The sequence below is a fragment of the Chlorocebus sabaeus genome, chromosome 12 (assembly GCF_047675955.1).
Source record: "Chlorocebus sabaeus isolate Y175 chromosome 12, mChlSab1.0.hap1, whole genome shotgun sequence".
NCBI lineage: Eukaryota > Metazoa > Chordata > Mammalia > Primates > Cercopithecidae > Chlorocebus > Chlorocebus sabaeus.
The window spans coordinates 5,523,631-5,548,114 of record NC_132915.1 but is presented as its reverse complement, the minus strand read 5'-3'; the positions used below and the strand labels follow the sequence as shown (position 1 = coordinate 5,548,114).

General features: G+C 45.9%; 2 protein-coding genes across 2 annotated transcripts in view; one reads left to right on the top strand and one right to left on the bottom strand.

Annotated features, from left to right (window-relative positions):
- The window catches only part of CENPP (centromere protein P), a 269,089-nt gene extending 263,227 nt beyond the window's left edge, over positions 1–5,862 (top strand). The window contains exons 6-8 of the mRNA XM_007969749.3: positions 3,796–3,875; positions 4,990–5,081; positions 5,523–5,862. Coding sequence (XP_007967940.2) covers positions 3,796–3,875; positions 4,990–5,081; positions 5,523–5,653 — 303 coding nt within the window. The 3' untranslated portion in view covers positions 5,654–5,862. The remainder of the gene's footprint in view (positions 1–3,795; positions 3,876–4,989; positions 5,082–5,522) is intronic.
- Positions 5,863–7,072: 1,210 nt separating this feature from the next.
- IPPK (inositol-pentakisphosphate 2-kinase) overlaps positions 7,073–24,484 on the bottom strand; it is a 62,201-nt gene continuing 44,789 nt past the window's right edge. Inside the window, exons 12-13 of the mRNA XM_007969741.3 lie at positions 11,956–12,035; positions 7,073–8,562 (exon numbers count right to left, since the gene is read on the bottom strand). Of these exons, the coding sequence (XP_007967932.3) occupies positions 8,337–8,562; positions 11,956–12,035 (306 nt within the window). The 3' untranslated portion in view covers positions 7,073–8,336. The remainder of the gene's footprint in view (positions 8,563–11,955; positions 12,036–24,484) is intronic.

Here is a 24,484-nt window from a genome sequence, read left to right as displayed (position 1 = left end):
ACCTTGTGAGTATACTAGTACCCACTGAATTACACACTTTAAAGGAATTATGTCTCTCATAATTTATATGAATTTATCTCAATTCTTTAAAAGTCACTGAATCGGCCAGACATAATCTTTGGGAAAATATTAAAGTCAAGATGAGTTAACATATCTGTGGACACTCCAGGGTAGACTTAAACTCAGGATTCAAGTTTTCCCATTTGTTTAAGTGGGAGACATAGCATTCCTCTTTGGTATTGCACTGAAATATAATACAAGGTTGGTTTTCTGTAAAGCTCTGCTAAAAATTCTATTCCCTTTGGACTGGCATCCAGCAGCTATTGCAACAGCACAGTGGGTCTCAGGTGTAAAACTGGGGCTGGATATCAAATTGCCAACGTTCTCACAGCCGCCATCTTTCTATCATAACATCAGGAGAGCTCTCAAATGCAGACTCCCCACATACGGCAACCAGCTGAACAAACACCACTTGAATCGCTGCCTCAGCATTTCCAGCTTAAGACGAGCTTTCCAGTGGAAGGCTGGGGGCTCCAGAGGGGAAGCACCAGTGCCTGCCAACCAGTTAGTGTGCACGACGAGGTCCCCTCCCAACAGCCACCCCTACATCACCACCTTCCTGACAACATCCACGGAAGCACAGGCGTCCTGCTCATTTCCCGTATAAGCCAGAACTCTCAGGGCTGTGCAGGTCCCTCAGATGCACTCGGAAGAGCCACAGGTCCAAGACTGTCCCACGGGGGCTCAGCCAGGTGCCTTCCTTCTCTGGGCCTTGGTTTTAAACATGACACATCTAAGGAGCTTTCCAGATAAGGCTTATGATTTTCCAGTTCACTGTTTTTGTGTAACTATTTGTCATGGAAAGCATTCAAAAATATATGGTACATACCTCTTCCTCATCAGCACATGTTTGCCTTAACTCTTTCTTGCCAATTTGGTCATCTTCTATCCACATCAAATACAGTCATTTATAAAACTCGACTGCTGTTGAGATGTGCTGACTTTAGACCTAATGACTTCAAGCCCACTCTGTCTTGAGTTGTATATAACTAATGTACCCTTGTGTTCACAGTTTTTCCGTCTTCTCTCGCCAATGAGACCCATCCTTTCTATTTCAAGTTATCAGTGACCGTGACCTTGGCTAAACGAATGGAGCATTATTAACTTCCACAGAAGAACCTTTGCACACAGTCCCACAAAAGTCCTCCAGAAACATGCACTGAATGCCTGACCTCTTCCTAATGTCAGCATTTCTACCTTTGACTTTCTTTTACAAACTAAAGGGAGTAAGGTACACTTTAATTTTTTTAGTGAAAGCATCTCATTTAAACCCCTTTTTGCTCACAAGGAGAGGCGAGGAGAGGCCCAGGGAGGCAGGGAGCTGCTCCATCTGCTCCCTTGTGCTTGGAGGCTGAGCCTTGGGCCCCACGTTGGAGCTGGCCCAGGCCCCAGCCGTTCCAACTAGTCCCAAGTGCTGCTGCTGAGCCAGCCTGGAAGCTGAGCTGCCACGTTCACAGGCTCTCCCTTACGGTCCTCAAGCAGTTGTGATTAATTTGGAAGAGGCTGCGGTTTAAAAATCAACCAACACTTTCCACTTAAATCACTTAGGTATACATTTTCTTATGGAAACTGTTGTGCTGAAGTTAGTAATTGTAAGCTTCCGCCAGGCCCCTCTCAGCCTGTGGTGGGTGCAGCTGGTGCTGCGAGGCGCCTTCGCCGTGTTAGGCCCACACGCGCAGGGTGAGGGCCTGCCACACTGGCGAGAGCTCAGCCATGCAGGGGCTGCTTCTTTTAAAAACTTGGTCACGCCATTGTCCCCACACAACCCCATTCAGCAGAGCCGATCTGGTTCAATCCGGCAAGTCTCTGGAGCAGCAGGAAGGCGCTGTCACTGCAGTTCCAGCCTGCTCCCTTGCCTTGTGTCCTCTGACTAGCTGTCAGGCCGGATGCTTCTCAGGGGAAACCTCCCCTCACTATCCTTCCCTAAGGCCTGGGGAGGCCACAGTGCTTTTTAATCATGGCAGGGCTTGCATGGGACTTAAGCAGCACCCCCAGGCTGCCCTTTCTACATCAGTCGCTGAGAGAGGACAGAAAGGAAAGCACGTCTGTCAGACTGGCCCTAGGACCTCGACCTCTCAGGCGGAGCCTGCCCTGAAAGTCTCCTGTCACCCTGACCCTGCAAGCTGTTCTCACAAGAGCAGACAAAAAGACAAGGTTTTTCGTGTGTGTGTGTTTTTGTTTTTGTTTCTGAGATGGAGTTTCGCTCGTCACCCAGGCTGGATGGAGTGCAGTGGCGTGATCTCGGCTCCCTGCAGCCTCTGCCTCCTGGGTTCAAGGGATTCTCCTGCCTCAGCCTCCCGAGTAGCTGGGATTACAGGCGCCCACCACCACGCCCAGCTAATTTTTTTTTTATCTTTAGTAGACTGGCTTTCACCATGTTGGCCAGGCTGGTCTTGAACTCCTGACCTCAGGTGGTCCGCCCTCCTTGGCCTCCCAAAGTGCCGGGATTACAGGTGTGAGCCGCCCACCGCACCCAGCCAAAAACACACGTTTTGTTTGTTTGAGACGGAGTTTCGCTCTGTCGCCCAGGCTGGAGGGCAGTGGTACAGTCTTGGCTCACTGCAACCTCCACCTCACAGGTTCAAGCAATTCTCCTGCCTCAGCCTCCTGAGTAGCTGGGACTACTGGCGCATGCCACCAGGCCCGGCTAATTTGTGTATTTTTACTAGAGACAGGGTTTCACTATGTTGGCCAGGATGGTCTCAATCTCTTGACCTCGTGATCCGCCCACCTCAGCCTCCTAAAGTGCTGGGATTACAGGCGTGAGCCACCACACCCAGCCCAAAAAGACAAGTTTTTAAGAACTGGGAGAATACGGCCACCATTACTTTTATCAGTTTTGAATGTGTATCATCTGTTCAGGTTCCAGTAAGCAAACTGTTGTGGTTTGATGTAAATTCGCGGGTCGGTTCTGGTAGAGCTAGAGGCTACCGGGTCCTGCTGTAAGTAACAGAAACAAGCAGACGTGTCCAGAATTTTCACAGCCCATGGGGGAAACCAGACTCTCCCAGAACTGCAAGCCTAGCAATCTGTGAGATTCCACTTGATTTCCCTGCTTTCAGGAGGAGGCTTTTGACCATAAAATGCCATCTCATCATGAAGCTTTCACTAAGGCAGGGCCTTTCCCTTACTGCAGTGGGAGCTGTGCCACCACTGGGCACAGTGAGGGTACCAGAGTGGGCTCCTGCCCATGCCCAGGACGGTGTGTGGGCTGGGCGCCACTGGGGTGAGTCCTGCGGACGGACAGGCGAGGGGCGTCCAGGCCCGGCCATAGCCCTCACGGAGCCTCAGCTCAAAGGGCTTTTCAGGTCAGATGCTAAAACCCTGCGAAAACAGCTGCTTTCCAGCAAGGAACCTGGCGACTCCACTTGGGAATCCTCTGACCAGTCCTCCCCAGACCGTCCAGGTTGTGACAGACAAGGGTAGACCAAGGAGCCATCCCAGGTGGAAGGGGTGTGGGGAAACCTGTGAGATGAGAATGCAGCTGTAGGGCGGTTATGCACCATGTTCATGCTGGGGAAGCAGCAGTCATGGCAGCCTGGAGGTTGTGGAGAGACCTACAGTGGGGCAGACGTGTGACAGCAAGGGCAGGAGGGGCAGTCGGCGCCTGTGGGTGCTGTGTGAACACTCGGACCCCGATTTTCACCGGACACCTGGAACGGCACCCCGTGCCCCTCCCACGGCCCCTTTCTCCTCCAGTGGATCTGTCTGTAACCGTTTCTTCTCCCCATGCAGGAAAAGTACCCAGATGCCGTGTACCTCTCGGAGGGGCCCTCCTCCTGCTCCATGGGGATCCGCAGTGCCAGCCGGCCAGGGTGAGTCTGCGCAGGCCACAGGGCCTCCCATTTCCTGTTAAAACAAGGATTCTAAGCAGGAGACCACCTAAGTAGGACTCGAAGTAGTAAACCACCTAACCAAGAACTAAAGGTCCTCGGTTGGAGGAATCAGTGGTCCCAGCAGGTATGCCCAGCGTGGGGTTGCGGGCAGCTGGAGCTCTGGAGGATGTGCTGGGCCGCAGGGGGAAAACGCCAGTCCTGGGGCCCGCCCCAGGACTTATGGGGTCAAGGAAGGGAGGCTAGGAGAAAGTGGAGATGCTTGTGGATCTGCTGTTACTTAGAAATTGAAGGGAAGAAGCCAGGGGTGAGTGGAAAACCCCAAAGCAGTGAGAAGAAACAAGACAGGCTCAGGGCCCTGACAGCACAGCCCATCCCTCCACCAGCCCCGGCGCCACCCTGGCCTGTGCTGTGTTCTCCATCCTCTTCCCTTGGCTGTGCATGTGTGGACATGTATCCATCTGGGTGTGACTTTATGACCTGTGTGTGAAGGCCTCAACTCAACTGGTTTCCAAGCTTTAAAATCGTGTGGTCCTTATGCAGGCTTCTGGGACTTGCCTTTGTCACCCTCACCTCCTCCAGGGTCGTGAGCAGCTGCAGTGCAGTTTCGCTGCTCATCCTCCCGGAGGGGATCATGCACAGGCTCTTGCTCTTCAGCTGTGGAGCACGTGGCGTCTTTGTTCTGGCTCACACCTCCTGGCAAACACTACACAAGCTTCTCCTGGGCTCAACTGCCTAGAAATGAAATTCCTGGGTGCATGTTCAGCTTTCTGTCAGTGCCAGATTATTTCCAAAGTGGCTTGTCCATGTCTGCTCCCACCAGTAATTTTGAAATTTCTGTTGCTCCACGTTCTGTACTTCGCTGGTATTGGCCTACTGATGTTTGCCAATGCAGTGTGGACAGAGCAGCACCGTCCTGTGGTCCTGGTTCCATCTGCCTGTGCTACTGACCGTGCCTCTTCTCCGCTGTGGGCTGCGGCTGCTAGGACCAGGGGAGCCCAGCATGGGGAAATGGACACCAGGAACAACTCATGGTTGCTCATCTTTTTGCCAGATTTCAAAAAGCACAGAACGACATGTTTTATCGCTTTTTCAGGTTTGAATTAGTCATTGTTTGGAGGATACAAATAGATGAAGACGGGAAGGTTTTTCCAAAGCTGGATCTTCTCACCAAAGTCCCACAGCGAGGTAGGTCCCTGGGCGTGGCTGCTCTAGGTGACTTCTCAACATGCCCAGCAAAGCCACCTGCCTATTTCCTCTGGGTTTCAAAGGGCAAGAATCAAAAATTGGAAATCTCATTAATGTACTTTGACTATCAATTTTTAAATATTTTTACCAATAATCACTCAAAAAGAACATGAGAAGGGATGGCTGAACATGAGAAGGGATGGCTGAACATGAGAAGGGATGGCTGCCCCAAGGCCCTCCCGGGCTGAATGCACAGGGAATGTGCCTCGAGCTATCGGGTGAGGCCTCCACGCCATCTCCTCGCCCGCCACTAGCACGTCCCATCCCATGCAGCCCGTCAGGAGGAGGGCAGGGTCTTGGTGAGGTCCATGCCAGCAGAAAACAAAAAACCAAAAGCTGCCACCTTGAAGTTTCTTACCCGGTTTAACGTTTTCTTTCTAGCCCTGGAGCTGGACAAGAACAGAGCCATAGAAGCTGCTCCTCTCAGCTTCCGAACCCTGCTCGGAGTGCTTGGAATCGAAGCTGCTCTGGAAAGCTTGATAAAATCGCTTTGTGCAGAGGAGAACAACTAGTTCTAAAACGGTGAACGGGAGGGTTAAGATGCTGTGCGGAGGAGCATGCAATTTTATTGAATATAAACATTTGCTATTTTCCACTTAGAACCACACCCTGAAGACATGCTGTCTATGCAGTTATGGCACATTATATGGAAACTCTCATGACATGAAAAATAAATACAGCTAGTTAAGTATAAAATGCCAAATAAAAGTGACATGTACAATGTGGTTTATAAAACTAAGCTTAACATCTGAGAATGTACCGAGTGGTCGTGTGTCCTCAGATGTGTGGGGAGGACCCATCCCCCCACCCACCGTGGCCTCACACCGAGTCCACCTTGGACACGGCGGCCACATTGCTCAGCTGGGAGAAGCCACCCTTATCCTGGTTCCTGCCTCCTGGGGGCTCTGGAGATGGATGCGTGTGGCACCTCATTTTTAAACTGTCCTTAGCAGCCCAGGGGAGCCATGCCCACGCTCCCTACCTCCCCCAGGTCTGCACAGTGGCACTGAGAGGCAGTCTCGGCAAGTCCTCACACTGTTCTTGGTCTTCCACAAGAAAGTGGAGCTGTCAGCTTAGTAACAAGAATGGCCTAAGACAGCAAAGACAACACTGTTCCTGGGCCAGGGCGTGAGGAATGAGGTCCTTTATGAAAGACCCCCTGCAGAGCCTAAGTGCTACACTGATCGTCCCGGATGTGCCGTGAGAACCATGACCTCATCAGTCGCCCATTTAGCATTGTTTGTTAGGATCTGTGAACACGTGTTGTCTCAAACCAATCAGGGCTGTCATGACGACACAGCAGCAGCAGTTTCCAGAACGTGCCAGAAACGCATCCACAGCAGTGGCACCCACTGCTCAGGGGCTCCTCACGGTCCGGGCTGGTGGGAGCCAAGACCAGACAGAGTGGGGGTCTCCACCTGTTTCCTCTTCTCCCTCAAATACAGGCTGTTTTCACTGTGTCTAGTCCAGCCCTGTCTGGGCCCTGTGCTAGGCAATAACTCTTGCAGCCCTGAAGGACCTCGGGAGCCCAGCCCACCTTCCCATGGACTGGGGTTCCCTCTCATGTGCACTTGAACCCAGGACCCAGCATCCTCCACACACCGTGACACTGGGCAAAATCATCCCAAACGAGGCTGCCCCAGCCCCAGCCCAGCAACAGTGAACTCCCTTGGGTCAAGACAGTACTCACGGCCACTCCCTCCACACTTCCCAGAGCCTGTGGCCCGTCTGTGAGCTCCATGCACTTCACTTAGGTGAGTCTCCAAAGCCCCCATCCCGGCACACAGGACCCGTGTGTATGAGACGGTGTCATTCGAAGTGAGAAGCAAACAGTAAAAGTGTCCAGTTGTGTAAGTATCTTTTTGCACCTCTGAGTGTAGAATTAGAAGTAAATATGACAGAATTGAACAATAAATTCTAGAAGAGTTGCCTTGATTCAAACAAGTATAATTCTCAAGTTATCACAAAATTTCCCACAAAAATTTACAATCAGCAAAATAGTTTCCTTATTTCTCATGTATAATTTTCATATAATTCCATGGTTTCGCTAATATTATATGTTACAATAAGCCTCCATTAGTCCCTCAAAACGATGATATAAATAAGTCTGTACAACCTAGCATAGAATAAAAAACTGAAACCAAGATTCCCAACGTTTTTCATAGCAGCCGGGCACACTTTGGTGACCCCAACGAGAACCCTCTCGGCAGCCGCCAGGAGCTATTCACCTTCCGGAAGCAGGGCCTGTGGCAGCCTGACAGGGAGAGGCCACTGGGCCCAAAAACTCAATGCGTCTCAAGGCAAACCCGAGGGAGGAACTCGGTCCGGGAGGAAGAGAGAACTCGTTCCTCAACCAGCCCAGACACTGGAGTGTCAGGAAAGCACTGAGCTGTTGGGGCACACATCCCAGCCCGGCCACAGCAGCTCAGCCAGTCACAGCTCCACCTCCAACTTCTACAGCAGCAATTTTTAGTGGGAAAGAACAACTCATCTCCCCTTCATGTGAAAGATTAAATTGTAAAGCAAAAAAAAAAGGTCAATGCTCGCATGAGTGGTATCCATCCTGACCTGAGTCTGGCGCTCCCTGCTGCCCCGTGCGGAATCACGGGCTTCAGCACCTCCACAGGGACCCTGAGTCTACACTGCTCAGAACCGGCGTCTGCACGACCACGAGGTCACGCTCTGCAGCAGGGAACCACCTAAAAACCTGTGTTGATATGTGGCTTGCACTAAAAAGTGACCATGTAACTCAGCTGGGGAAAGTTCCAGTAGTATCCATGTTTTCTTAAAAGTTCAAACTGTAAAATGTATGTGACAATTCAAGTTTTCTACGTTAGGAGTCTGGTGGTAGCAGATCCAAACCTTGGGTCTTAGAATAAGGCTTTTAGCATTAGAGAATCAGACATGAGCCCTGGTTGGGAAGGAAGATCTCTCCAGGTCTTCCCAGGGCTTAACGGACACTTCCATATTAAGAGTGTGAGCAGCTTCCTGGGACACAGCACGTTCTACATTCCTTGTCCAGGAAGATGTTCCCAGTGCTCTTCAATTCCATGTCTCCAAGAGGCAATCCCACCTCAACAGGGGTTAAAAGCAAAAACATTCACAACCAAAGCTCACCCAACACAACAGAAAATAGCTCTATCATTCAACCTTCACATTCTGTGTTCAAGTTTCAAAGACACGGCAGGGAAAGAGTTAGACCTTGTGGAGAACTAACGTGCAATCTTCGCTTTCCTTGAACCGAGTCGACATCACGGCGTTGTCTTTGGCGCATACAGTCTTTGAATAATAGTTGACGATCTTGCCGTCCAGTTTATACTGATGCGGAATGCTCTCGTAGGGCTTGAGGTCAAGGTCCAGCACAGACACAGAGAAGGCAAACCTGGACCTCGATGAAGGGACGACAGGCCTTTGATCAGAGCTGCAAGTAAAAAATACCATTTCAGGATACACAAGCGTCCCATTCATTTCCCTCCCTCCCGTTCTCTCTCCCTTCCTTCCTTCTTTCAACTAGTATGGGTTTTTTTTATATTTTTCTTTGACTTCTGCAAAGTTACATAAATCAATCTCTTTTAAAAGAGAAGTGAATGGCCTTCCCCCCCAGCTCACAAAAAGCACTCGTTCTGTGCATCTGTGCGTGTGGACAGCTGTCTGCGCTGGCTATGTGCACCAGCACGCAAAGCTTCCTCAGGCCAGTGCACCCCACCATACCAGGCGAGAGAGGGTTAAAGGACTGAAAGATGGAAAAGTAATTATGTGGATCATGTGAGCAGTGTTCCCCCAGCCCAGTGGTATAAACGAATGCTGAAAAGTCCCTTTATCATGAGCCAAGTATTACAAAACCCAAGAAAAAGTAAAAAGTAGATCTGGCCATTCCAGCGCCAAATGGATGAAATGTCGACAAGCCTCCTTCTGTGCCTCTCCTGTCTACTGAGAAACGCAGGCTCCTCTGGTTCATGTCTGAAGAGATCTGGTTTCTCATTTTATTCTCAAATTTTATCTTCAGTCCTTTGTATTTTGCTTCTCAGGGCTTGGTTTTGTGGTTTTAATAAACATCAGAAGTCGTGTGCTTATAACAAGATGTGAATAATTATTTGCCCAGAAAAACACGTTTAGGATCACTCCGAGTGCTGAATTCTGCTGTGTCCCGCTTTTCATCTCAGGGCACTCAGCACACAGCACTCAAGTCACTGGCTAAATAAGTGACCTAAGCTCAGTTCAGTCCAAGAGAAGTATCCTGGGTTCTGGTGTCCCAATGTTTACTACTCTTCGAGATAGAGAAGATTTAGAAATCAACAAACCAAATCCCAACTTCAAAGGCTCCTGCCGAGGAGAGGAAATACTGATGAGCACGTCCCTGCTGTGAGTGACGCTGCTCACCACGGCCTCGGGCGCTCACTGCCACCTGCCCCAGAATTCTGTTTGTAGGAAAAACGAATCCCTGACTCAGCTGCTGGGGTCAGTAACTATTCTCGCCTGAAGAGTAAACAGCAAATAACTCATTTACAGATTAAGGTCGTGAGCCTCCTCCAGAAGCTGGAAGGTGCCTGCAGCTCCTCCCAAGGGGCCACATTTTATTGTGAGAACCACAGAAGCCCAAGGCGCCCCTCGGTTCTGAGGCCTGAGACCCAAGCTTGGTGCACCTGGGCTGGAACAGTCACATCCCCAGCCCGTGACTAGGGCTACGTGTTTTAAAGGACACCTCAATTAATTTTTCAGAAGCAGCACCTGAGAAGACCATGGGTGTAAAGACAGGAAGGATGTTCCAGGCAGCTCCCAGGGAGGGTCTGACTACCTGGGTCAACTACAAGCTAGCTCCATGGGAGCCAATGGCAGTGACCAGTGGGCACCAGCTCCTGACACAGAAATGCTCTTCTTCCTGTCAGCACCCCAGAGTACAAGACTGGGCAAGAGGCCCCAGGGACACACATGTCCCTTTGTGCTACAAGTGTGCCCTCCAGCAGCCTTGGAGAATGAGGCTCAGGTGGCCTTCTGGCTGCAGGGGGTGCTGCCCTTGCCTGGAAGGCCATTCTCCAGGACACTGACCCGCTGGGGGTTGCCGGGAATCGGGGTGGGGAAGCCAAGGCCGCGCACTGTGTTTCAAATGGGAGGTCGAGAGGAGCAGCAGGGTTTAGGCACGGGAAGCCGTGGAGGCTCTCTCCACAGTTCCAAATTCCCAAAGGGGCAAAGCTCTGCAGCGACAGGAAGGCAGATCCAACTTGAGACATTTTCCTTTATGACAGGGCAGAAACAGTAGCACAGAGCTGGAGAAGCCTTTATTTTAGGGGGTGTAAGAAGTTGAAATGTGGTCAGTCTATCTGTGAGCTGTAAATTAAAGTCTAGGGATCTAAATTTAGTCTCAGGTCTACCAGGCATCTCAGGATGCCAAGACGACTCATGATAAATCCCAGCCTTGGCTTGTCCCTAGGCCTCTAGAGCACCACAGTCACTGGGACTTCACAGGTGCAGCCACTGCGCACACCTTCCTGGAAGCAGGCCCAGCCCCACATGCCATGTTCTCATGTTCTCGGAGAAGCCTTCTCTGACATCCTCTCCTTTTGTTGAGAAAGGCCTGGCTAGAGTGCTTTGTGCCGGATGATTCCCGTACCTTCACCCCAGGTCTACGCCATGTGGCTCAGCACCTTCAGGACACCCTCTCCTCCCAGTGTCGTTTCTGCTGAGCAGTTGGTCGTGAGGACCCGGGCCCTCAGCTTTCCCCGTGTGCTGGGTTTCCATTTTGACATCACTGACCAGGCACTAAGAGACTCCCAGGTGCTAGACGAGGTGAGTAACACATCTGTCCTTCAGCCGCCTTTCACAGCCCACCGGAGCACCCCGCAGCCAAGCGCATTTCCACTGCCCGGCTGCATCCTTGCTCCGGGGGCTGCTGAACAGTGCTGTCCTTGTGGGTTTTCTCTCTTCGAACACCACCAGCTGAATCCAGCTAAGGAATTCCTCATAACTTAGCCCTGTAGGTATTTCATTAGGGGATAACAGGAGTTTTCAACTAAATAGAACCACCTTTTTTCTACTTCAGTTACGCCTATCATGTTCCTCAGTATTTCATACTTGAAAGTAAACAGTTCTGTGCCTGCCAGGGAACAGGAATCCTGGGGACTGTTCAGTTCAAACGCACCGGGAAAATGAGTGGCTGGCAGCCAGCAACCAAGGTCATCTTGACCCAGGAACACATGTTAGAAGAATGTGGAGCATTCCGCAAATACAGGGTGCAGGGTTTGGCACCCCTGAAGATCAGTGATGGAGATGCTGTCTAATGACAATGAGATTATCAGTTTCATCCCGAGTTCCCAGAAACAGTGAGAGGGGACTGAACAAAACCAGTGGCATTAGGGAGAGGGCTGCGCACAGGTCGGTTATTCAGAGGAGGAAGCAGAGGAAAACGCGCGCCTCACAGGCTTTCAAATGACTATGGCAGTAAAAAGGCAGGTGCACCACGCTGGCACCGTGGGAGACCAAGGAACAAGGGCCACAGGCACCCAGCATCTCAGGGACTGGCTTTCTTTGAGGGAATGGAATGGGCAGCTCACTGTCCACATTGTTTCTGAGCTCTTGGAGTATTTTCTTAGAAAACAGTAACTTTCAATGTAATAACAACCCTTTTAAGTTACTCTCCATAAATCTGTCTTTCGACCGAATTACAAGCTTCTAGAGGGCGAGAGCTGTAAGCCCCATGACATCACGTAGGCCAAGAAGTCTCTAAGTATGGGGAAACCAGCTGTCCTATTAACAATTAACCAGTTGTCCATAAAACCCCGCGAGACCCAGGCTGCATGCCCTGCAGTGGGCGCCTCACCTGGCATCCTGCAGACAGGGGGAGAGCGCAATCATGATGGAGCAGTCCTTGGCAGTCATGGCAACGCGGTACTGCTGCACCTGCAGGGGCAGGAAAGATCAGCTCCAGGTCACACAGGAAGCCTCTGCCCCCTACACAACCCTCCTTCCCAGTAGCCAAGTGCAGGAACTGCTTCCTGCCTCAGAACCTGAGGGTGGAATTAGGAGCGTGGGCCACAGCGAGCAGGGGCGTCAGGAGGTCGCCCTGTGAGGGCACCTGGGCCAGCCCTCAGCCCCATGGGGCTGCTCAGAGGCCGGCACCACCCCCGACCTCTCACAGTAAGCGGTGTGGGACCCCAACTCCAGACCCTGAAACAGATGATCCGTCTTCAGCAAGGTCCCCACAGTCGGCCTTTGGAAGGAAAAGCAGTAAGCCACCTGATCCCCACATGTTGGCCACACTCAGAGTATCGAGCTAGCATCACTCGACACCTGCAAGAAGGGTGCACAGGGTCTTTGGCAAGGCGTCGCTTAGAACGACATTCCCTCCGGAACATCACAGTCACCAGAGACAACTGCAGTCAGCCACCCTTCCACAGGCTGCGTGTGTGTTAACTCGCTCCACCCTCACAGCAGCCCGACAGGGCAGCTCGGCCGGCGTCGTGCTTTACAGACAAGCAACAGACACAGACATCACTTGTCCGTGGTCAATGGCAGGGCAGGGACTCAAACCTGGTACACTGGCTCTGACATCTGCACTCTTCAACACATGCTCCAAGCTATGTGGGTCTGTCCATACTGACCAGAGACAGCTCAACACACACCACACTGTCAGAGCTGACATACGTGAAGCCGCACACATGCTCACGTGTGACGCAGGCAGGGAGGGAGGTGAAGGACGCTCACAGCTGTCCCTCTACAGAGCGGAATGTGAGGCACTCTCTCCCCTTCCTTCTTTGGACTTTCACATCTGGTTTGGATTGTTTTAGATTGCATAGCTCTCACTTCCACAAAAATAAACAGCTGTTAAAAAAAAAAAAAGTAATTGGGCCTCACACGTCACTGGCCTCAATATTTCTACTGATGACAGACCATCATCTCCTGTCTCCCTTTTAACCGCTCCCCTCAACTGCATATAACCCGGAGGATAGGGCCTTTGAAAACATCCAAGCTGCAGCTTCCAAAGGGCAGGACTGGGCGAGAGGGAGTGGGAAGAAAGAACCTCAAGGCACGGATTGAGCTCAGGCCCGCACACTGTTGTTGGGGCCTGAGAAAACCTTTCACGGCAGATGAAAATGAGCAGCTCCTATCCTTACACTCTGTTCAGTTAGCTAGGAAATCAGCTATTTCCCAGAGTACAGAAACATCCCAGTCCAAAATTATTACTAAATATAAGAAAGAAGTGTAAAACATGTACTACATCCGATTTGAAAATGTAAAATTGCCGGGCGCAGTGGCTCAAGCCTGTAATCCCAGCATTTTGAGAGGTCGAGGCAGGTGGATCACCTGAGATCGGTTGTTTGAGACCAGTCTGACCAACATGGAGAAACCCTGTCTCTACTAAAAATATAAAACTAGCCAGGTGTGGTGGCACAGGCCTGTAATCCCAGCTACTTGAGAGGCTGATGCAGGAGAATTGCTTGAACCTGGGAGGTGGAGGTTGCGGTGAGCCAAGATCGCACCACTGCACTCCAGCCTGGGCAACAAGAGCGAAACTCTGTCTCCAAAAAAAAAAAAAAAAAAAAAAAAAAAAAACATAAAATTAAAAAGCCTTAGCAGGGTCAAGTGTAGTGGTTCACACCTATAATCCCAGCACTTTGGGAGACCGAGGAGGGAGGATCACTGGAGCCCAGGAGTTTGAGACTCCATCTCAATAATAAGTCAATGAATGAATAAAAAGTTTTTGTATAACACAGTCATAATTCAAAGGCAAAAGATAAATGAAAGATTGGGAGAAAATATTTGCAACATGTAACAGAGTATCAACGTCAGGAATATGTAAAGTGTAAGAAATCAATATGAAAAAAGAAAACTACCCCCAAAAGTGGACCACGTAAATTGACAAAAGGAATATATACATATATTTATAAAAAGATGTTCAATCTTACTAAAATCAAGGAAATGCAAATTATAACAATGAAGTATTTTCCAGGCATCAGATGGGGAGAATTACACACACACACACACACACACACACACACACACACACACAGTCGGCCCTTGGTGTCTGCGAATTCCAGCAGAATCTGCAGATACGGAGGACTTAACTGGGGTACTTGAGCATCCTCAGATTTTGGTGTGTGTGTGTCATAAAATGAAGAGGTTAGACTTCCACTTCATGTAATGCGAGAATAGGTAGTTGAGGCCAATAAATTGCTGAGGCCAACTAAAAAAGCTAGACAAAATATCTGCTTGAAGACAGAGCTAACAAGCCAGGGAAGAACTGCTAAAATAGGGAAGGACAAAGGTATCTGGATCTGCTTTTCCAAGAGAGGGTAGTGATAACTCCACAGTTGACTGAGAAGAACTTTTAACCAAACTTCAGGGCTATGGGGACAGTAACCGTCATGACCCCCTTCTTTGGATTAGTACCCAAAATACTGCCCTTTTAAGAGTAGAAGTGAGGCCAGATACAGTGGCTCATGCCTGTAATCCCAATACTTTGGGAGCCCAAGGCAGGTAGATGACTTGAGCTCAGGGGTTTCAGACCAGCCTGGGCAACATAGCAAAACCCTGTTTCTACAAAAATTACAAAAATTAGCCAGGTGTAGTGGTGCACGCTGGTAGTCCCAGCTACTCAGGGAGGCTGAGGTGGGAGGATCACCTGAGCCCAGGAGGTGAAGACTGCAGGGAGGTGAAGATTGCTGTGAGCTGAGATCGCACCACTGCACTCCAGCCTGGGAGACAGAGAAGACCCAGTCTCAAAAAAAAAAAAAAAAAAAAGAGTAGAAGTTAGCCAAAGTCAACAGGCCCTACCAGGAATTACAGTTTTACTTCAAAGAGACCAAACCATCAAAACTGAATTAAAATGACTCCAGCTGCTAGTGTTTCCCAGGCCTCTGATAGAAACAAACCTAAAATTCTCTCGAGGCCTCTAATCCTAGGCCTCAAGTTACTTCTAAAATAATTGTTCAAATACAATTTCTAGCACACAAGCAAAACTATGCAGACACAAGGAGACAGGATGACATGAATGGAAACCAGCAAAAACAAAACCACGATGTGGGAGAAGGTCTATGGGAAGCTACATACTCCACTTGATTTTGCTGAGAACCTACAACTGCTCTAAAAAACAAGTCTATTAAAAGAAAAAGGTGCCACTGAAAAAAGAAAAACCCACAACAGTAGAAACACACATGCATGGATTCCAACTATTGGAGGTGCCAGACACACATGCTGTATCAAAGACAAAACTGAGAACTTCAAGGAGAACTGGAAATGATAAAAATGAATCATTCAGAGATTCTAGAACAAAAAAGACGCAGAAATAGACATTAAGAATTCAACAGATTAAACAGCAGATGAGAAAAAACTGAAGACATGCAGGTGGATGGGGATAATTTCAATCAATGTAACAATGATTGACAGAAGACCAACTAGCATTTCTCCTAATTGTGGTTCCCCTTGTGGTGGTATAGCTAGGGTTACAAGGAGGGAACAGTTATCCTTGCTGTAGCTCTAGCTGAAGAACTGGCAAAACCAACCTTTGGCATATGCTGAGGGGCAGCTAACTACTATGGTCCAAAGAGTCTGAAGTCTCTTCCCCTGTTTCTTCCAAAATACCTGCAACTCCCACATTATTCACTCTTTTTAAAATGCAAATGTTATTTAGGAAGCATAACACTACCACATTAACTAGTTTTCTAAACCGAGTTTAGTCTTCTAAACCTGAAGATATGGGTTGGATAAAAAGAGGTAATAATTTGGGGTCAAAGAACAAGGCAGACGTAAGAAAATGGGAAAGCTAAAGATACCTGATAAACTGGAAGACAGACCACAAGAACATATCCAGAATGAAGCATGGAAAGGATACAACCGAGAAAAGATAAAGCAAAGGCTACAAGACATAGAAAAGTAAGAGAATGTGTCCAACATACTTGTAATTAGAATCCAAAAGAAAAGAGGAAAAAGGCCACGCACAGTGGCTCACCCCTGTCCCAGCACTTTGGAAGGTCAAGGCAGGAGGCCTTGAGTTTGAGAACAGCCTGGGCAACATAGCAAGACGTCATCTCTTAAAAAATAAAATAACGTTTTAAAAAGCTGGGCATGCTGGCATGCTTCTGTAGCTAGTCAGGAGGCTAAGGCAGGAGGATCCCCTGAGCCCAGGAGTTTGAGGCTATGATAAACTATGATCATGCCATTGCACTCCAGCCTGGATGACAGAGTTAGACCCTATCTCTCACAAAAATTAAAATAAAGATAAATAAAACAGGAAATGGGCAAAAACAAGAAAAAATTAAGGCTAATATTTTCCTAAAATGAAAAAAAAGACATCAAGTCACAGATTCTAGAAAGCCTCCAAAAATATCATTTATACATATCATGAAACAAAAATTAACAACTCATCACCAGCAGACCTACACTAAAGGAAATATTACAGAGTGCTCTCCAGACAAGAACAAAATGATCCCATATATATATACACACTCAGAGATACAGGCCAGAATGAAGGGCAACGTGGGAAATAAATACATGGGTAAATGAATAATGCCTGTAATAAAAAAAATTAAGAATGTCTCCTTAAGTTTAAAATAATAAAATACACAACAACAATAACAATGGAAGTCAGGAGCAGCAGTAAAATGTACTCTAAGAACCTTGCATTGTCCAAGAAGAGGGTAAAAGTACTAAATAATATTAGACTTTAATAAGCTAACCGCTTGCTGGCAATAACTAAAATAACCACTGGAAAAAAAGTAAAGGCCTCTACAACTTCCAAGCAGAGCGGGGACACGGAATGATAAATAAAAAATAAGCCAAAAGTCCCAGCTACTCGAGAGGCGGAAGCAAGAGAATGGCGTGAACCTGGGAGGCGGAGCTTGCAGTGAGCCAAGATGGCGCCACTGTACTCCGGCCTGGGCGACAGAGCGAGACTCCATCTCAATAAATAAATAAGCCAAAAGACTGTCCGAGAAGAGAAACAGAAACCTAAAATAGGTAAGAAAAATTTTTTTAAATTTAAGCTTTAGTGTAAATCTAATAAAATAACAAAGACAGAATGTCAGAATGAATAAAAAACCAAACCCAATTATATGCCACATTTTAAATACAAAAACAGAAGGTTAAAAATGAAAGGATGGAAAAAGATACATAGTGCAAATATGAAACCAAAGAACCTAGAGAAGTTCCATTACAATCAGTCAAAGGAAACAAAAAGTATAACCAGAGATAAAGGACACTTGAAACTGATTAAATGATTACATGGACATATTGTGTGATGGTAAAAAGAAAAAATAAAAATAAAAATTTAAAGGAAATGGTAAATGACACCAAAATGAACATTTTAATTCACCAGGAAGATGTAACAGTTCTAACTCTGAGGCAGCTAATAGCATAGCCTCAAGATAAGTAAGAATAGGCAAATTCAAAATTATCATGGAAAGTTTTTGGCCATCCTTCTTACGGAACAAGCAGACAATAAAATCATTAAGATTACAGATCTGAACAAAACAATTAATTTAGCCTAATAGGCAGATTAAAATGCCACACCCAACATTTGATAAGACACTACCTTTTGTTTTTTTTTTTTTTTTTTTTTGAGATGGAGTTTCGCTCTTGTTGCCTAGGCTAGAGTGCAATGGCATTATCACAGCTCACTGCAACCTCCGCCTCCCAGGTTCAAGGGATTCTCCTACCTCAGCCTCCCGAGTGGCTAGGATTACAGGCGCCCACCACCATGTCTGGCTAATTTTTGTATTTTTAGTAGAGACAGCATGTCACCTTGTTGACCAGGCTGGTCTCGAACTCCTGACCTCAGGTGATTCACCCACCTCAGCCTCCCAAAGTGCTGGGATTACAGGCGTGAGCTACCATGCCCAGCCAAGAAGACACTACCTTTTCAAGCACACATAGAAACATTATTTTTTAAAATTAATAAAGCCACAAAAAATTTCAAAGGATCAAATGGCAATCTCAACAAATGCCACAGGATCCCTTAGACTCTATTCTCACTCCAATGTAATTTTGCTAGTAATCAATACAAAAAAGATAACAAGAACTCTCACATGCTTACTAATTAATTCCCTTCTAAATATTTCCATGAGTCACAGAAGAAATGTTCATTGTTATCAGAGTATATTTTAATTGAATATTGAAAGTACAGCTTGTGGAATGTGGCCAAAGCCATTTTTAGAGGAATATATAGCTTTAAATACACATTTTAGAACAAAGAAGGTGCTGAAACTTGGATAAGCATCCATATCAGGAAGAAGTTACAAAAGGAAAAAATTAGCCTAATAGAAAAAAGGAAATGATCAAGAATTAATCAAACAGAAAACAATCATACAGTACAAATGGATCAAAAGTTGATTCTTAGGAAACTAAACTCTTGGTGGGAATGATTAAGAGTGTCTTAGCCCCTTCAGGCTGCTATCACAAAATGCCCAAAACTGGAAGCTTATAAACAACAGAAACTTATCTCTCACAATTCTAGAGGCTGGGATGTCCAAGACCAAGGCACTAGCAGATCTGCTATCTGGGGAGAGCTGACTTCCTTATCGACAGCCCTCTTTCCACTGTCACCTCACATGGTGAAAGGGGCTGGCTTGCGCTCTGGGGTTTCTTGTATAAAGGCCTGAATTCAAATCGTGAGGGCTCCACCCTGATGACCTAATCACCTCCCAGAAGCCCCACCTCCTAACACCATCACCTTCAGAGTTAGGATTTCAACATATAAATTTGGCGGCAGGGCAGGAGGGTAAAACATTCAGACAGTAGCAGAGAGGGAGAGAAATCAAATATCAGACATCTGGAATAAAAGAGCATACTTCAGATCCTATAAAACATGACAAGATAATAAAATAATATTGCCCAACAAATCATATGCCAAAATTCTGAAAACAGAAAACAGAAAAAATTTATAGAAAAACGCAACTTACTAAAATTTGAAACTTTCCTACAAAGACAACTATGGGGCCTAGCTGGTTTCACATCTGATTCTACAAAGCATTTAAGTCAGAAATAATACCATTCCTTTTTTTTTTTTTTTTTTTTTTTGAGACAGGGTCTTGTTCTGTTGCCCAGGCTGGAGCACAGTTGTATCATCACAGCTTACCTATAGCCTTGACCTGCAGGGCTCAAGTGATCCTTCCGTCTCAGCCTCTCAAGTAGGTGAGACTACAGGTATGCATCGCCATACTTGGCTGATTTTTTATTATTTTTAGTATAGACGAGGTCTCACTATGTTGCCCAGGCTGTTCTTGAACTCCTGAGCTCAAATGGTCCTCCCACCTTGGCCTCCTTTCAAAGTGTTGGGATTACAGGCGTGAGCCACTGAACCCGGCCGTTGTTAATCCACCTCTTCCAGGGAACAGAGAAAGAGTAAACAGACGATCTTTTAAGTGTTTTATGGGCAGGCCTAGGCTTCGACACCAAGGCTGAACACAGACAGTGCAAAAAGAGAAAGCACAGTTCTTATCACTCATAAACATCTGCAAAAATCCCTAAACAAAATATTAGCAAACCCAATATCATCATACAGAAAAAGAACACATCACAACAAATTGCGCAATTCACCACGTTAACAGAAAATATTTTGATCATATGATCACCTCAATAGAAATAGAAAAGGCATTGATAAAGTTCAACATCTGCTCCTGATTTTTAAAAATCCTCTTAATAAATCAGGAAAAGAAGGGAACAAACGTTTTTAATCTGATGTCAGCCACTTAAGGAAAAACAAAAAAAAACCTACAATAAACAATTTACTTGATGGTAAAATGCTTTTGAGATTTGGAACAAGACTAAAATTCATACTCTCACAAATTAACTATATAAAGTGAAGTAAAATAAAGAAGTGAAAGGTATAAAGATTGGGAAGGGAAAACATCAAATTCACAGACTATGATTACATATAAAGAAAATCCAGAAGAAACTATAATCGTTAGGATTAATATAAGTGAGCAAAGTTGATGTATCCAAGGTCAAAACAGAAAAACCAGTTTCATTACTGCATAATCAAACAAACACTTTTAAAGTAAGATCTTTTTAAAGATGCCATTTACATCTAAAACCATCAAATAACGTGAAATTAATATAAGACCTCTCTGAAGAGAACCGTAAAACATTTTTATCAGAATAATGTATATATAAAAGTTTAAATGTCCATGTTGGAAGACTTCAGTATTGTATAGATTTCAACACTCGTCATTATTTTAATGCTACACCATGAAAATCCCAAAGTTTTTAATTTTTGTGGGGCAGCCGTTTGTTTGTGCTTTTCCTGCAGAACTGAGTGAGGTGATTCTCAAATTCATGTAGATATGCAAAAGGTTGGGAACAGCCAAGATATACTTGTAGAAAACAGAAGGATTTGTCAGGTATCAAGGCTTGTTATGACTCTACAGTGTTCATAATTTGCATGATGCCAGGAAAATTCCATTTGAAAAGAAAATAAAACCCCACCTCCTACCATTTCAAAAATCAGTTTCAGACAGTCATCCAACAAAATGTGAAAGATAAAACAACAAACTGGACTTTAAGGCAGAGAAAGACTTCTTAAATGGGAAAAAGACTGGTAAATTAGGCTACCTTAACATTATGAAGCGTTCTTATAAGGACTCCATTAAGAGTCAAAAGACAAGCTACATAGTGGGAAAAGATACCTACTGGACACAAAATTGACAAAGGGCTTCTATCCAGAACATACAAAGAATGCCTTCAAATCAGTAAGAAAAAGACAACTCTGGGCCAGGCGCGGTGGCTCAAGCCTGTAATCCCAGCACTTTGGGAGGCCGAGACGGGCGGATCACGAGGTCAGGAGATCGAGACCATCCTGGCTAACACAGTGAAACCCTGTCTCTACTAAAAAATACAAAAAACTAGCCGGGCGAGGTGGCGGGCGCCTGTAGTCCCAGCTACTCGGGAGGCTGAGGCAGGAGAATGGAGTAAATCCGGGAGGCGGAGCTTGCAGTGAGCCGAGATCTGGCCACTGCACTCCAGCCTGGGCGACAGAGCGAGACTCTGCCTCAAAAAAAAAAGAGAAAAAAAAAGAAAAAGACAACTCTACCAAAAAACGAGCAAGAGATTTAAAGTGTGACTTAAATAGATCACAAAAGGAAAAATCCAATAAACATATTGGAAGGTACTTAATCTCATCACAAGATACCACTACACACACACCAGAATGGCTGAAATTCAGAAGACCCAAAACTAAGTGTAAGAGATGGTGCGGAGCACAGGTGACTCCTAACCTGTTGCAGGGAACATAATCAGGTAAAACTGTTTTACAGTAGCTACTAAAACTAAGTATACTCACCCCTGTGGCCCAGAAATCCCACTCCTAGGGATATATCCAAGAGAAATGCGTGCACATGTACACAAAATCTGTGCAAGAATATTCTTAACGGCCAAAAACTAGGAACCACCCAAATGTTCATAAAACAGCAGAACAGGTAAATTGTAGTACACTAAGTCCTCACTTAATGTCGTCACTAGGTTCTTGGGAAACTGTGACTTGAAGCCAAACAATGTACAACAAAACTAGGCCAGGCACAGTGGCTCACACCTGTCATCCCAACACTTCGGGACGCAAAGGCGGGAGGACTACTTGAGCCCAGGAGATGGAGACCAGCCTGAGCAACATAATAAGACTGCATCTCTACAAAACATTTAAGAAATCAGCCAGGTGTGCCGGGCACAGTGGCTCACACCTGTAATCCCAGCACTTTGGGAGGGGCTGAGGCGGGTGGATCACAAGGTCAGAAGTTCCAGACCAGCCTGGCCAACATGGTGAAACCATCTCTACTAAAAAATACAAAAATTAGCAGGTGCTTGTAATCCCAGCTACTCAGGAGGCTGAGTATTGCTTGAACCCGGGAGGCGGAGGTTGCAGTGAGCTGAGATCGCACCACTGCACTCCAGCCTGGGTGACAGAGCAAGACTCCAACTCAAAAAAACAAAAAAGAAGGAAATTAGACAGGCGTGGTGGCACATGTCTGTGCTTCCCAGCTACCTGTGAGGCTGAGGTTGGGGGATCACCTACCTGAGCCCAGGAGGTCAAGGCTGCAGTGAGCCATGATCGTGCCAGTGCACTCTAGCCTGGACGATGGAGTGAAACTCTGTCTCAAAAAAAAACAAAAAAACAAAACCATTTTTTTCTCATTATTATAATAAAACAACATTGAACAAAATGATGTTGTTTGAGGACCTGCGGTTTAGGTCACTTCACTCAAAGTCACAGTTTCCAAGAACCAGTCAACAATGTTGAGAAAGGACTTAACTATATATCCATTCATGGATCGCTCTAAAGTAAATAGAAATGTGGCAGTGGGTGCACTAGCAAAGATGAATCTCATACATGTTATACAGAGTTAAAAACAAACAAACAGAAGACACGAGCATATACAGCATGATCTCATATGTCAAGTTCAAAAACAGGACTGACTAAACCACAGGGATACAAGTCAGTACAATAGTTAACCCTGGGAGGAAGGAGAAAGGCCTGGTTGGATGGGACAACATGAATTCTGATCGCTGCCAGTGTTCCATGTCCAAATATAAGTGGTGGTTCCATAAGAATTTTTACTTTGTGACAAGTCAGTGGGTTGTATATTTTTTTCTGTATTTGCTGTTACTTCACAATGATCAATGAAGCAAAAGTTTAGAAAATTAAAATAAAAAATTTAAGTATTCGTAATATCTAGTGTTTGCAAGGGCATGGGGAAACTGTCTTCAATTGTTGCAAGAAGGAATATAATTAGTAAAATCTTTTGGGGAGGACAATGTGACAGGATCTATCAAAAATAAACCCTGCAACTTTAAATCTAAAAATCTGTCTTACAGAAATGCTACGTTAAGTGCACAAAGGTAGATGCACAAACATGTGAATGTCAACATTAATACCAACAAATTAATATCAACACCTAAGTAAGTAACAATCGTATGAACACACTAAAGAGACAGGATTATGGAGGACATCCAACAGCCCTTCTACAAAACAACCAGATCCCTGAAACCGCTCCTTTTAACATATTGTTGGGCTTACATAAGGTAAGGAAAATCCCTAACTGAACTCCCTCTTCTCACCACCCACCCACAAAGAGCTGCAACTAGAGTTTTGAGCATGAAGCAACTGGGAAGGCTGAGCTGTCCTATAGGACACTGATTCTAGCAATAAACCACAGGGTAGAGGATCTATCTAAACCAGAGACTCTTCTCCTTTGCCAAGGATCCCTATCCTCTCTGGAAGAAGGCATCCCCTATTTGGGTCTCCAGGATTCCTGTAGATTAAGATCAAACAAATCAACAAGGCAAACAAAATCAAGCATGGCAACATGGATGAGTCAAACAAAATAAGAGATTTTTCTTCCTTTACCACCACGGTTTTATTGTATCTGACATCAGAATATAAAATAACTTCATAAATTGCTTAAAGAAATAAAAGATAGAACTTTGAAATAGACAAGCCACAAGGAACTAGCAAAAAATACGAACGAGATGTGAAAACAAACCAAATGGAACTTTCAGAAATTAAAAATAGAACTACTGAAATGGGGCCAGGTGCAGTGGCTCACACCTGTAATCCCAGCACTTTGGGAGGCCGAGGAGGATGGATCACAAGGTCAGGAGATCGAGACCATCCTAGCTAACACAATGAAACCCCATCTCTACTAAAAATACAAAAAAGTAGCCAGGCGTGGTGGCAGGCGCCTGTAGTCCCAGCTACTTGGGAGGCTGAGGCAGGAGAATGGCATGAACCCGGGAGGCGGTGCTTGCAGTGAGTCAAGATTGCGCCTCTGCACTCCAGCCTGGGCGACAAAGCGAGACTCCATCTCAAAAAAAAAAAAAAAAGAAAAGAACGACTGAAATGGAAAACTCAATAAACAAGTGAAATGGCAGATTAGACACAGCTGAAGAAAGAATCAATGAACTGAAGATAGAGCCAAAAAAAGAAAAGCACCTGGAATGTAGCACAAGGAGACACAGAGATTAAAAATATGAAAGAGCAGTTAAGATGTGTGGAAGATAAAATAAGGTTTGACATATGTCAAATTAGAGTCCCAGAAGAAGTGAATATAATGGAAAAGAGAAAATATTTGAGAAAATTACTGAGAATTTTTGAGAACTAATAAAAGACATAAATCCACAAATAGAGAAAGCATAATATACACCAAACAGGAAAAATAAAAAGCACACAGCACACCCAAATCACATTGCACTGAAATGTCAAAAGGACAAGAAAGAGGGAGAGAAGACCTTAAAAGCAGCCAGAGAGGAAAGACAGATTACCTACTGAGCAAGTACACACTAACAAAAGACATCTTAACAGCAAAAACCAGATGTTGTATGAAACGTTTAAATGCTATTAAGGAAAAAAAAAAAAAAAAAAAAAA